At 41.9% G+C, this 15,727-nt stretch overlaps 1 protein-coding gene across 12 annotated transcripts in view; it reads right to left on the bottom strand.

Annotated features, from left to right (window-relative positions):
- LOC106583006 (rap1 GTPase-activating protein 1) overlaps positions 1-15,727 on the bottom strand; it is a 153,695-nt gene that overhangs the window by 19,273 nt on the left and 118,695 nt on the right. For 3 of the 12 annotated variants that reach the window (XM_045705841.1, XM_045705842.1, XM_045705843.1), the window contains 2 exons: positions 12,676-12,769; positions 355-402 (listed from right to left, as the gene is read on the bottom strand). In XM_045705841.1, coding sequence (XP_045561797.1) covers positions 355-393 — 39 coding nt within the window. In that variant the 5' untranslated portion in view covers positions 394-402; positions 12,676-12,769. Of the gene's footprint in view, positions 1-354; positions 403-1,678; positions 1,715-3,474; positions 3,850-12,675; positions 12,770-15,727 lie in introns of those variants that run through there. The other 9 variants (XR_006761434.1, XM_045705840.1, XM_045705837.1 and 6 more) reach the window with 6 other exon arrangements.

Here is a 15,727-nt window from a genome sequence, read left to right as displayed (position 1 = left end):
CTGATGAACAACATTGTTCTATTTCCCATCATAGTGCCCTCATAAATGCAGCATGTGACTTTTGTGTTCAAAGCACAATCAATCAATATACAAATGCTCAATCTACAAAGCCCATTACTTAAATGATAGGAACCTACATTACATCATAGACTGAAACCACTTTAACTCTGAGTGGGCAACCCAACTAAAACGGCACCATTTTTAGAGTGGCCAACACAATAAACTCAACAATGTATTCACATCTGTATTATCCCCTATTGTGACACTCAGAGCCTTGGCGAGCATCCCTTTGTTTGGATACAGACTGTCAACCCGCTGAGGATATGTTACAAAGTCTACCGTTCCTCGACTCACTTTGAGGGGTGGAGGGAGGATGCATCTCTGCTCGTCCATTCTGCTGCCCTGTGGAGGGAGATAGAGGCATGCCAGGGGACAGGTGATATACACAGTACACACACACTCACACAGCTGCACAAAATATTAGACTTCTTACTCCAATGCCACTTTTAAACATTTTAATATTCAAGTTCATAATGTCTCAAATGTTCCTCTATAACGAACCTTGGCATTACTGGTACAAAGGAAAAGAGAGACATGAGAAGCTTTCAGATGAAGGGCAATACATTGTTTCAACATATCAACTAGACATATGTAGCATCATGAGGAAGCAAAGGCAGAGAGAATTCAAATGTAAGTGGAAGAGAAAAGAGAGGGTAGTAACTGAAGCAGAGGAGTGACAGTGTGAAAGACAGGGGACAACAGGGAAGGTGTCATCAACAGCCAGATCCCAGACTACACAGACCAGGGGTCTATTCACAGTATCCAAGTTCAGAACGTGTTTGGGGCATCGAACAGTACTGTATAGAGCAGTGGTGGCATGCAACGCTCTTCCGTCGCAGCTTGCTCAAGCGAACAGCAAGATGAGCTTTAAAAGACAAATCAAGCAGCACCTCATGGCAAATGACCTTAACGTCCCTCATTTTCTGTATATAGTTGGTTTTGGATTTGCATAATATGTATGATATGTAATTGTTTATGTTCTATTATTTTTCTTTTGTAGTGTATTATGTTGCGCTTTTATGTTTTTATGTTTGTGGACCCCAGGAAGAATACAGTAGCTGGGGCTTATGCAACAGCTAATGGAGATACATACAAACACACGTCATTGAGATAATCTGAGTGAGTAAACAAACTTAAAACAGAAGCAGTTAAAAGGCCCACTGCTTCACGCAAGGAGCTAATTGGTCACTGTTCCAACAGGAAGAGTTTATAGCTTAGAATTAGCTTTGCTACACATAGAGATAGAGACTTTGATAGGCTCTTAAGGACCGATAGCTCTTGGAGCTGATAACGTAGATAAAGAGGGAATATTCCAATACGAAGACCCAGTATGTATTATGCAGTATAGTAGTAGCACTCATAATTCATCAAACCATCTAAGATCTGTGTCACTTATATACTCTACTACGCTGTGCTCATCAAATGAATAAGAATATGAGCTGGCTTTGTCTCCTAAACCCTAACAGTGTTACACAACAAATAAAGCACAAATGTTGTAAACAGGAAACAGGACGAAGACACTTTCCATCTCAGCCTCTCAGAGCACAGAGGAGAAACTACAAAGAAGACAAAGCAGTGAGGATAGTATACAGCAGAGCTCTCAGACCACTTACTGTACCTGCATCCTCTCGATCATTGCAAATAGGTCCGAGGTCTGAGGGAGAGAGACAGACAAATCGAAGAGGGAGAGTGGTTTACTGACTGGTAAAAAATGCTGGCTCTCCAGTGTTCTTCACATGAGATTTCACTTGTGTTCATCCCAACACATTTCTGGATATGGAGCTGGGAGTTTTGTTGATCCAAGTCCTATTTTCTTCACAGCCTGCCTGACTCCTCCATGGCATTAATGTGCTGCACTTCTTTCCCAGGCCTGTCACACCACCCCAGCACAACACCAGCCCAACTGAGACTCCATTCAGTATTCACTGAATTGCTCCTCCACACTGGAAAACAATCTCCTGGAAACACATATATATTCCTCTGAAGGAGTGCAGCCCAGTGCCTCTAAAGGCGGTGGAGGAATATTAAGGCTGCAAACAGCCACTAACCACCTCAGCTGACTTCCTGGCACTGTGTGTTAACTCTGGACACTCAAGGTGTGTTGATGAGTGACCGTAATACACTTAGCCCATTAGATCAACATGGAATGGGGAGAGTAGATATAAGTCAGCAAATGAAAACAAATGAGATACCTGGCTTTACAAACTGGTTCTAATATTACCCTCCGTCTGCCAGCGCTGTTAATTTCTAATCAATAGAAGTCTACTGTACAACTCCTGCAAGAAGTGAGGCAGAGATCCATCAGATTCATACTCCTCTAACCAAAATCAACACCAATACTGTAACCTCTTTGCAAACTCTATTCACTATCAGCTCCCATTAACTGCAGGATCCATTCTATCCCAGATAAGAGACATTCATATAGAGTAAGAGAAGTAATACCCACAGCCAGGCAGTTGTTCTCCACAGAACCTGCTACCCTGATGCTGTGCAGCTCCACCCTGACCACAACGCATCAACTAGGGGAGTTACCAAGTAAAGACTTTGTGAGCTAGAGCGTCACATAGCCAATGATAGCCCAGAATGTTGCGCAGAGAGGCCCTCTCTGTACCATGTAACAAACGTGGAATGAGGTGTCAAGCTGATGTTTCCACATGACAACATACATTTACTATGGGCACACCAGGACTTACTAAAAGGGTGCATACACACACTACTCACATACACACATGCTGACCAACATTGGCTTGTCTCAATAAAGCCATGGGTGCAACCCATTGTTCCCTGTGTGAACAAACAGTGTCATATGATACGCTGGTAGATCCTACTGCCGCCTTGAAAACAAACATAAGTGCAAACCAACATGGACAAAATTACCAGTGTGTATCGGAACCCAAAACTAAGATATTACTGTTTTTCATACAGAAATATTCACCTCACCAAATCTGTGATTGTGCAGTAATAACCTAGCCTGCACGTGCAGGACGACTGAACTATCTGCCTGAGACAAACAGACCGGTGAGAGGTGCTGACATGATAATGAGTAACAGTGATGGGACTGGAAACTGCACTAAAGACCAACCCTGACCTAATGGTCTCCTATACTAGACTCTCAATTGTCTCTGTAGCTACTGTAAACTGTCCTATCAAAACCAAGCAAACCAAATGAGTTGATCACACATCTGTCATGTTCAACCAATCTCTGTGCACATGAGAAATCAACAAATTAATATGAATGATAAGACACAGCTGTGCCTTCAAGTGAGATCAGCTGTTCAGACTGCTACAGAGTAATGTCGATCAGATATGCATTTAGAGTAACACTACACTGAAAGTTATCTAAGATCACAGTGATCTGCACTACAGTATCACTCAGTCTCTTACTCATTGACAACAGTAAGAATAAATACTTACATCGCTGTGTCGTCTCCTCTGGCCCCGTGTAATAACCGCAGGACTGATGAATACATGGCCACTCTTAGTCATCCTGAAGTCAGTCATAACTTCAAAACTCAGACTCCAAAAAACAGTGTGTCTCACTGTGTGTGTAGTGACCAGATGGTCAGAGGCCTGACTACTACTGTCACTTTACACTCTGTATTCTACTGCATCTAAAGACACAACAGGAACTGCTGCTGTGTCTTATGTCTAAATAGTTCTGCATGCCCATTAGAATGCATGGGTGTGTCTGTGCGTATAGGTCTGTATGTACTATATCTGTGTGAGCATGTGCCTGACTGTAAAGATCCTCCCCCTCTCTTCTTCTTTTCACACACTCTGTCTGTTCTCTAGGAAGTAGAGAGAGAGAGAGAGAGACACTGCGTTTCTCCACCTCCCACTGTGAATAAATATGCCTCTCTCTGGCTTATTTGCCCTGCCTCGCTTGCTTTGTACAGTTCTCTTTTTTACCCTTTCATATGGTGAGAATAATGTGTTCCTCTTTCTGTTCTTCCCCCTCTGTCTCTCAATCCAAAGGGCTTTATTGGCACGGTAAACATGTGTTTACACTGCCAAAGCAAGTGAAATAGATACTAAATTAAAGTGAAATAAACAATAAAAAATGTACAGTAAACATTACACTCACAAAAGTTCCAAAGGAATAGAGACATTTCAAATTCTCTCTCTCTCTCTCTCATAAATATCTGAGGACAAAAGCACCATGAACTCATAAACAATCATCAGAGGCCTTTCCCACTCTACAGCATTTCCCCAATAAATGTACTTCAAATAAAGCTTGTTTCTCCACCACACACTACAAACAACGACAAAGTCAAATGGTCTAGCTAAATTAATTTTCACACTGGTGATTTGTGATGTTTTATTTGTGCTAACAATGACTGTGTTTCTGTATTTAAATGTGTATGCATATCATATATTTATATAGTATTATACAGAGCGCATTTGGAATTAAGACTTAGGTATCAATATGTCTTCCCTGTTAAAATAAAGGTAAAATAAACACTGTGTTGAATATAACAAGAATACACATTGTCTAAACTATCATACACACAGCTGTCAAACTATGCAAACATACAGTCCACGAGTGCCATAGTCCACACATCCTCTGCGCTAAACACATATCATAAATATACATTCTGTACATACAGTAGTCTGCTCAAAACTAGCTTATTTACACTGTAAAGTAAGTCTACCTTCCAGTCTGAATAACGTGTATAAACTGCCTTCCATGAACTTAAGAAGAAAATGCTCAATTTATTGATGTGCTCTGTAAACACCATGGTTCTTGATGTTACAGTAAGACCCTCCTTCTTCCTGTATTGACAGCCATTTTCTCCAGGGGCCTTTATTGACCCTGTGAAAGTTTTAATAGGCCTGGTCTCAGATGACTCAGCAGGCTGCAGGAGCCCAAAGAGGGTCTGCTGATACTGCAAGGTCCAGGGTCAGAGGTCAGGGTATCAACATCTCATCTCTTCAACTTTCAGAACAACAAGAAGGGTAAACATTCTGTAGTATATTGGGTTGTATGTGTGAGTAAGAAGAAGAGAAAGAGAAAGAGGGAGGTGAGAAAGGGTAAGAGTCTAGTTGTATTATTATGTGGAAGTGTACACTTGTGTATTTTCTGGAACTCCTCCTCTCTCTGGTACTCACCCACTATCACATTTACAACCAATACTGACCTACTTCCTACCACAGAGAAACACATTTCAGAAACCTCTCAATGAAAACCGATTGGGTTCATTTTCTAATGGCGCTGCAGTTGTACAAGAAGATGAACGCTGTCAGTTCATCCACCAAAATACATTTCTGCAGAGAGAAAATCAATGGACAAAACACTAGAGGGGAGAGTTCTGAGTTTCTATAATGAGGAGGCTATGTATGCAGCATTAAACCTCTAATACCGATTGATGTCCTTAAATAAAATGGAGACACTTTACTGTGAAGGATCTTTTGTTGTACTGTAGGAAGAGCTTTGAGCGAAGCGTACATTTGCATTAATGGCAGCAGATGAAGTTGGATTTGGTAGGAGAACACATTGTACAGGCCAGGGATGGGCAACTGGCGGCCCACGGACCTATAAATACAATTTTTAAAAACTCAGTCTGGGTATCTACTTACTGTTGGGAGTTAGAGTAGTAGAATACATCAGGTGCAATTTCAACATTTTGATGTGCATAAGCTGTCACTCAATTAGCCCATGTCAGCTAAATTGTTTTAGATTGGTAAATTAGTCTTGCGGCCAGCTATCTAAACTTGTAGTAAGCATGGTTGAATTACTGACCGGGGTGGGGCTAATTGATCATCAGTTATTATATTAAAAACTGAAAACATTAGCCTCCACCCTATGGCAAAATATGTAGAATTGCAGGAAATTAGCTTTAAAAGTGCTCATTTTTCTCTACGCAATATGGCAAAATGAGTAGAATTGCATGAAATTAGTTATAAAATGCAGTCTTTTTGTGGCCCCACACCTATCAAAGTTGCCAATCCCTGGTCTAGGCTCTTTAGAATGTATTACATCTCATTTGTCAGTCTGTATACTCAGACTTTATATTAAATAACCGAACTTGGGTTCAGCAGTAATATCCTAAAAAAGGTAAACCCTGTCGATATTGTAAAGATGTGTGCAAATGTTTGAGAACATATCAGTGTATTATTATTAGACGCAAGGCTACAGGGTAATACAGTGCCTTCAGAAAGTGTTCACATCCCTTGACTTTTCACACATTTTGTTATGTAACAAAGTGGGATTAAAATGTATTTAATTGTCCTTTTTTGTCAACGATCCACACACAATACTATGTAATGTAAAAGTGGAAGAAAAATGTATTTTTATTTTTATTATGAAAAATAAAACACTAATATATCTTGGTTAGCTAAGTATTCAACCCCCTGAGTCAATACATGTTAGAATTCCATTTAACATTGATTACAGCTGTGAGTATTTTGGAGTATATCTCTAAGAGCTTTGCATACCTGGATTGTACAATATTTGCCCATTATTCTTTTAAAATTCAAGCTCTGTCAAGTTGGTTGTTGATCATTGCTAAACAGGCATTTTCAAGTCTTACCATAGATTTTCAAACCGATTTAAGTCAAACTGTAACCAGCGCACTCAGGAACATTCAATGTCTTCTTGATAAGCAAGACTGAACCAGATTTTCCTCTTATTGCAAACCAGATGCATGTTTTTGAATATTTTTCCTTCCTTTCACTCTGTCATTTAGGTTAGTATTGCGGAGTAACTATCCATCCTAAATGTTCTCTTATCACAGCCATTAAAATCTGTAACTGTATTAAATTAACCATTGGCCTCATGGTGAAATCCCTGAGCGGTTTCCTTCCTCTCCGGCAAACGAGTTAGGAAGGACGCCTGCATTTTGTAGTGACTGGATGTATTGATACACCATCCAAAGCGTAACTGACAACTTCACCATGCTCAAAGGGATATTCAGTGTCTGCTTTAAAAAAAAATTCACCCATCTACCAATAGGTTCCCTTCTTTTCGAGGCATTGGAAAACCTCCCTGGTCTTTGTGGTTGAATCTGTCCTTGAAATTCAATTCTCAACTGAGGGACATTACAGATAATTGTATGTGTGTGGTACAGAGATGGAGTTGTCATGTTAACCACTATTATTGCACACAGAATGAGTCCATGCAACTTATTACGTGACTTGTTAAGCACAGTTTTATTATTGTACTCATTTAGGCTTGCCATAACAAAGGGGTTGAATTATTATTGACTCTGTCACACCCTGATCTGTTTCACCTGTCTTTGTGATTGTCTCCACCCTCCTCCAGGTGTCGCCCATCTTCCCCATTATTCTCTGTGTATTTATACCTGTGTTCTCTGTTTGTCTGTTGCCAGTTCGTCTTGTTTGTTCAAGTCAACAGCGTTTTGGGTCTCAGCTCCTGCTTTTTCCAGTCTCTTTTCTCGCCCTCCTGGTTTTGACCCTTGCCTGTCCTGACTCCGAGCCCGCCTGCCTGACCACTCTGCCTGCCCCTGACCCTGAGCCTGCGTGCCGACCTGTACCTTTGCTCCCCTCTGGATTACAGATCTCTGCCTTACCCTGACCCTGAGCCTGCCTGCCACCCGGTCCCGTTGCCCCACCTCTGGTTTACTGACCCCTGCCTGCCTTGACCTGTCAATTGCCTGCCCCTGGTGGAATATTAAACTATTGTTTTTTCAACATGATCTGCATCTGGGTCTTTCCTTCATACCTGATAGACTCAACACATTTCAGCTTCTCATTTGTAATTAATTTGTAAAAATGAAAATAAAAAATCCACCTTGACATTATGGAATATTGTGTGTAGATCAGTGACCTAAAATCTCAATGTAATACATTTTAAATTCAGGGTGTAACAAAACAAAATGTGGAAAAAGTCAAGTGGTGTGAATACTTTCTGAAGGCACCGTAGACATCAACTATTGACATTTAAACACATTGAGAGAGAATAGATCTTTATTGCCATTGAAAGTAGCCTAAACACAAAAAAACTATCAGGAAGAGGTAGACAGTTGTGCTACTGTACCTACAGTGTACGAGGAAAGTATTCAGACCCCTTGACTTTTTCCAAATGTTGGTACATTACAGCCTTATTCTAAAATGGATTAAATGTTTTTTTGTCCTCATCAATATAAACACTATCCCATACAGCACTTTGTTGAAGCACCTTTGGCAATGATTACAGCCTCGAGTCTTCTTGGGTATGACGCTACAAACTTGGCACACCTTTAGGTGACTTTTATCAAACTCCAAGCAGGCGGTCATGTGCCTTTTTACTGAGGAGTTGCTTCCATCTGGCCACTACCATAAAGTCATGATTGGTGGAGTGCTGCAGAGATGATTGTCCTTCTGGAAGGTTCTCCCATATCCACAGAGGAGCTCTGGAGCTCTGTCAGAGTAACCTTCGGGTTCTTGGTCACCTCCCTGACCAAGGCCATTCTCCCCCGATTGCTCAGTTTGGCCGGGAGGCCTGCTCTAGGAATAGTCTTGGTGATTCCAAACTTCTTCCATTTAAAAATGATGGAGGCCACTGTGTTCTTGGGGACCTTCAATGCTGCAGAAATGTTTTGGCACCCTTCTCCAGATCTGTGCCTCGACACAATCCTGTCTCGGAGCTCTACGGACAATTCCCTCAAATCAAATCATAGTTTATCTGTCACCTGCGCCGAATAGAACAGGTGTACACCTTACAGTGAAATGCTTACTTAAGACTCTAACCAACAGTGCAAAAAACATATTAGGTGAACAATAGGTAAGTAAAGAAATAAAAACAACAGTAAAAAGACAGTGAAAAATAACAGTAGCGAGGCTATATACAGGCACCGGTTAGTCGGGCTGATTGAGGTAGTATGTACATGGTTAAAGTGACACTGCATATATGATAAACAGAGAGTAACAGTAGCGTAAAAGAGGGGTTGGCGGGTGGTGGCTGCCGGGACACAATGCAGTTAGCCCGTTTAGCCAATATGCGGAGACACTGGTTGGTCGGGACAATTGAGGTAGTATGTACATGAATGTATAGTTAAAGTGACTATGCATATATGATAAACAGAGAGTAGCAGCAGCGTAAAAGAGGGGTTGGAGGGGGGGGCACACAATGCAAATAGTCCAGGTAGCCATTTGATTACCTGTTCAGGAGTCTTATGGCTTGGGGGTAAAAACTGTTGAGAAGCCTTTTTTGTCTGGTATCGCTTGCCATGCGGTAGTAGAGAGAACAGTCTATGACTGGGGTGTCTGGGGTCTTTGACCATTTTTAGGGCCTTCCTCTGACACCGCCTGATATAGAGGTCCTGGATGGCAGGCAGCTTAGCCCCAGTGATGTACTGGGCCATATGCACTACCCTCTGTAGTGCGCACTACCCCCCTACGCACTACCCTCTGTAGTTCGATCTCATGGCTTGGTTTTTGCTCTGACATGCACTGTCAACTGTGGGACCTTATATAGACAGGTATGTGCCTTTCCAAATCATGTCCAATCAATTGAATTTGCCACAGGTGGACTCCAATCAAGTTGTAGAAACATCTCAAGAATAATCAATGGAAACAGGGTGCACCTGAGCCCAATTTTGTGTCTCATAGGAAAGGGTCTGAATACTTATGTATTTTTAATACATTTGAAATCATTTTTAAAAACCTGTTTTCACTTTGTCATTATGGGGTATTGTGTGTAGATTTGATGAGGGAAAAATAATAATTTTATCAATTTTAGAATACGGCTGTAACGTAACAATACTTTCCGAATGCACTGTATGTGTTCATTGCATAACACTTTAGTCAGATTTTGACTTTGTTTTTCATTGACATCAATTATAAGTAAAAATTAAACTGAAGTGGAAGTTAGAATTCCCCCTGGATGTGGGAAGTGAATGTAATAAACAAGTCAAAACTGTTAAAATCTTAGCTCATTGTCAAATGCACGGTGTAGCGCTCAATGGAAACCATGTGGAAACCATGCATACACACAGAGAAGGGATGTGGGCTGAATGATAAAAGGGAAATACTGTAGAGAAGTAATAACCAGCATAGTGAATAGATAACAGCTCTCTTTCTCAAGCCCCAACATCATATTGAGAGTCCAAGTACACTTTACCTTGATTTCCTTTTACAAGTCCTTTAAGCACACCGTGTTATTGCCCTAGGATAGATGCAATAAGGAGCCTCTCTCCCTCTGATGCACTCTCACTGCCCTCCCTTGCCTGGGGGTCTACACGCTACCCATTTTTGTTTTCTGACTTGATTACCAGAGCTACTCTGTGTGAGTGCAATGACGTTCCCTCCAACCATAAATATAACAGTGTGGCAACGCTTCAGTTAGAAGGCGCCTGATAGGCCCAGGACCTGAGGGAGAGACGATTCGCTGTGGCTCATCTGATACCAATGAGTTACACAGCAGTAACATTGACCCTATTGACCATGAATCAATGACTACGATCGCTACAAGGCTTTTGCATACAAGGACATGAACACTTTCAGCTATTCCTGACTATTTCGGTAGTGTTATAAACACATCGTATAACGGAAGGGATGTTGGTAACATCAGACAAACTGGGCTGAGGAAGATGGACCTGAATCCCCCATCACCACTGTAACCCATAGCTCACATCACAACTTTCAGCTCACTCCCACCACTTATTCCAACACCAGATCACTGAACTTCCCATCCCAGACCTGTGGAGAGACCTGCCAATGCTTTGGCCACGCCACTCTTCCGTCCAATTCTCTGCAATCATGCTCTCTGATTGACTAAAGGAGTGTTCAGTGTGCACAAAAGCCAATTGCCACGGGCCGGAGAAAATGCATCAGGATCCATTCATTGTGGCCGTCAGCAGCAGACTCCCACATGACCTTCCTCTGGCTAGCCGAGCTGAGGAGCACAAAGAGGCCTCAGTCTCCACTGCAGCAGCTGCTCTGGTCTGCTCTCCTCTGCTCTTCACACATCCATCCATCAGAGGGATTGACTGATGCAGAGGGCAGCAGTGTCTCCAGGACCACCACCACCACCAGAGAGACATCTGCAGGCTGAGGCACTGTGCCCCAGCACACAGCAGTGGGAATATGGACCGATATACACTACGGCAATACAGTCTGGACCAAGAGCATTTACCGGATACAGTTATATTGAAGTACTCTGTGATTCATATTCTGCTGAATATGTTTTATATAAGAATGCAATGCATAATCATGGACATTATGCATGACTATAATGGACAGCTTCTTGACGAGGTCACTCACCTATAAACGTGCGCATTACTGCAGACCTAATCTTTGAGTATTCCTCATGTCCAAATGAGTCACAGCACCACAGCATAAATGAATCACCATGAGAGTGAGTGAGTCATCTGAGTGAGTGACAGCGGGATTGCAGAGGTTGAGGAAGGACCACTAGAATCTAGACCACAGGAACTGTTTACCTCACTCTAACACTCCAGTTCTGTAATGTGAAGGGTAGATGTGGGTCTTTGAGAGACAGATATTCTTTATGAGATTATCTATGTGCCTGTGATGAGCTGGGATCCGGGAGCCAAAACAGTATGCTATGAAATATTTATTTCTATATGTCCAATTTATAGTATACTTTTTCATTTATTTTTAATAAAAACATTTTTACCCATTTTTCTCGCCAATTTCGTGGGATCCAATTGTCTTGTCCCATTGCCGCAACTCCCGTACAGACTTGGGAGAGGCTAAGGTCGAGAGCCGTGCGTCCTCTGAAAAACACGACCCAGCCAAATCACACTGCTTCTTGACACAATGCCCGCTTAACCTGGAAGCCAGCCGCACCAATGTGTCAGAGGAAACACCATACACCTGGCGACCGTGTCAGCATGCATCCAGCTTGCCACAGGAGTCGCTAGAGCGCGATGAGACAAGGACATGCCGGTCAAACCCTCCCCAAACCCGGACGATGCTGGGCCAATTGTGGGCCGCCCTATGGGTCTTCCGGTCGCGGCCAGCTGTGACAGAGCCTGGACTCGAACCAGCATCTCTAGCGGCACTGCTAGCACTGCAATGCAGTGCCTTAGACCACTGCACTACTCGGGAGGCTCAATTTATAGTATTCTGTAAGTCTCTCAGCCCCCAGCATCATAAAACTTTTTAAGGTGTTTGGTTGGTGCACCCACTAACAACTTCAGGACTATAAAACAAAAGCTTTTTCCTTGGCTGTTGGAATAACCTATGTATTATTTAATCAAAAGTAATAGATCAAAGGCCCCCACAAACAATAGCCTTGATAATAACTTTTGATTTTGACTTCAATGAATACCGGACCCAACCCCTGGAGCTTGTGGCATATAGGCCATCACTCAATGTGAGTGTAGGCCGTCATTGTAAATAAGAATTTTTTCTTAACTGACTTACTTAGTTAAATAAAGATTAAAGAAAAAAAAAGAAAAAAAAGAAAGAAAAAAAATATCAGAGCAGACTGTCCATGAGACTGGATCTGGAGCGATCTGATTGGTGACACCTTTCACCTGCACACAGAGCAGCACAAGGGAACACAACACAGAGAGGAGTGGGGATGAATAGAAAACAGGAGAGAAAGAGACAGGTAAGAGAGAGGCTTGTGAAGAGAGGTAAGAAGTCATGGCTGAATAGAAGAGCTGACAGGGTGGGTGCAGTGGGCGGTTTGGACCCCCCTCTTACCTTTGATAACGAGCGAGTGCGATACGAAGGGTGGGAGTGCGACAGCGAGGGCTCTAGTGTGTTAGAGATACGAGGAATCCTTCCATCCTCTTTCCTGTGGGGCACAGAGGAAAAGTCAGAGTCATTGACATTTATATATCATGACTTTATGTGGGTATGATTAGAGTCTATTTCAGTTGAAAAATCAGGTTAGGTTGTTTTTGAGTGGAAAATCTCTGGTAGAGATCACATACATAGTAGTGTGAATTCTGGCCTTTATAGAGTTCCAAGTTTGGCCCTCACCACATTAGAGAGAGAAACATGCTAACACTGTGGATCATGTGACTGAGCTGAATGTCTTTCCAGTCTCTCAATAGTAAATACTTGGGGTAAAACCAGACTTGTTTTTCTGCCTTGATCCACTAGCCTACAGTATTGTTTCCTGAGCCTGTGAAGTGGTGAGGACAGGCTATAACTAGGGCTGTCAGGAAACTGGGATGTCTGAACCATTGAAAAAGAACTACTAAGTAATTCTAATTGTATTATCTGAACAACACAGAGGGAAAAGGGAGGTTAAGATCTCCTACTCCTTCCCTCTGCCTGTGCACGTTTTCTCTGGTGACAGGATCTTATTAGCATTCTGGCTAGAGCTGTATACTGAGTCAAAACATGTTACTTCACACAACATCTCACAAAGCAGTCAACTGCTGGATTGACTGGCAGTCAGGCTTTTAACAGCCCATATAAAATCAATTAATGAGCCTCTGCATTCTGCACACAAACCTTGAGCAGAGGGCACCATTACTGAGCCTTTAAGCTGGAAGCGCTCTATTAACTTTAGGTGTCTCTTCTTGAAAAGCATGTAGAAAAAATTATTTCACCTTAAATTCCTATTTCTAACAATTCAAATAAGAATTTCCAACATTTATTTTTTGCATCTTGATGTTTTTTTGGTGCAATAACAAAGCTCTACCAGGCAGTTAAGCAGTTAGAAGAAGGTCACACCAGCAATGCCATACTAGAATTGCAATTTTCATTTTACAAAAATTACTTTATGTCTGTTTTAATGGCTTTTATAGGTAGGTAAACATTGTTAAATAAGAACTGATGTTATTATGGTAATTCTGTATGTCCAAATATGAATATTCGATTACATTGAAATGAATATGCTTTCAGGTGGTGTATAGTGCAATGTAGGGGTACGAATGTTTTAACGTTATAACGTTTAAATGAAATTGGGATCTTTAAAGTTAATATTTTTTTCACCAAATTTTTGTCACAGTGAAGCTGGCTCGCCTGCTTTTTCTCTTTGCTAATGATGCGAGTGTGTGTTCAGTCTTCGGTCTGTTGCGTATAGAATATCCTAGCCTATTCTTTGATGACAGGCCCTGCATTACTGAAGTTGCGAGACATTATAAGCCAAGAAATTATGAAAAAAAGCATTCCATTGCAAGATTGCAAGAAGATAGGCCTACTGCACGGTTCTGAATCCATCTGCATGGTGGCTGACATGCTTCAAGTGTGTCCCTCCCCTCTCTCTCCGTCCCTCACAAGCTCGCTATGAAAGATGCGAGTGCTTGTGTTCTCTGAAGTACTAATCAGTCTCCTCCGTTCCAAAAATACTGAATCTTAGGAGTCGATTCTTAGCGGAAGACGCATTCTTTTTCTACTAAATATCTTGGTAAGTCACAGTATTTAACAAACTTTAAAGTACGTTTTTAGGAGAGTGCAGGCAGCTCAAGATTATTTGCTTGACTTCTGGTTGCCTAGTGATGGATGTTAGTGCTTCTTCAGAAGCGGCATTCCTTTACAGAAAAGTAAAATGCCAGTTCAGTGGCGCTTCGAAACTATGGTAGTAGTGTTCAGACCCTTTGACTTTTCCCACATTTTGGTACGTTAAAGCCTTATTCTAAAATTGATTAAATTGTTTTTTTCCCCCTCATCAATGTACACACAATACCCCATAATGACAAAGAAAAAACAGGTTTTTAGAAATGTTTGCTAATATATTAAAGATAAAAAACATAAATACCTTATTTACATAAGTATTCAGATCCTTTGCTATGAGACTTGAAATTGAGCTCAGGTGCATCCTGTTTCCATTGATCATCCTTGAGATGTTTCTACAACTTGATTGGAATCCACCTGACAACCCTCTTGGAGTTTGACAAAAGGCACCTAAAGGACTCTGACCATGAGAAACAAGATTCTGTCACGCTTGTCGTCGGTTAAAGAGGACCAAAACGCAGCAGGTATGTGAATGCTCATCTCGACGTTTTAATAAGTACCAAATGAACACCAAAATAACAAACAGGAATACGATCGACAAAAACAGTCTGGCAAAGCATAAGGCTAAACGCAGAACAATCTCCCACAAATAACAAACACACCAGAATATATGGGACTCTCAATCAAAGGCAAACAGACAACACCTGCCTTCAACTGAGAGTCCCAACCCCAATTAACCAAACATAGAAACAGACACACTAGACTAAACATAGAATACATGAAAACCAAACAGTGCCCAAAAACCCCGGAATACTTAAATCAAATGCCCCTTCAACAAACACACCACCCCGAACCACATAAAAAGAATACCCTCTGCCACGTCCTGACCAAACTACAATACCAATTAACCTTATACTAGCCAGGACGTGACAGATTCTCTGGTCTGATGAAACCAAGATTGAAGTCTTTGGACTGAATGTCAAGCGTCACGTATGGAGGAAACCTGGCACCATCCCTACGGTGAAGCATGGTGGCGGCAGCATCATGCATTGAGGATGTTTTTCAGTGGCAGGGACAGAGAGACTAGTCAGGATCGAGGGAAAGAAGAACGGAGCAAAGTACAGAGAGATCCTTGATGAAAACCTGCTCCTTAGCTCTCAGGACCTCAGACTGGGGCGAAGGTTCACCTTCTAACAGGACAAAGACCCTAAGCACACAGCCAAGACAACGCAGGAGTGGCTTCGGGACAAGTCTCTGAAAGTCCTTGAGTGGCCCTGCCAGAGCCCGGACTTGAACCCGATTTAACATCTCTGGAGAGACCTGAAAATACCTGTGCAGCGATGCT

This window comes from Salmo salar, chromosome ssa22 (assembly GCF_905237065.1).
Source record: "Salmo salar chromosome ssa22, Ssal_v3.1, whole genome shotgun sequence".
NCBI lineage: Eukaryota > Metazoa > Chordata > Actinopteri > Salmoniformes > Salmonidae > Salmo > Salmo salar.
The sequence above is the reverse complement of the archived record's forward strand: the minus strand, read 5'-3'. Positions and strand labels throughout refer to the sequence as shown.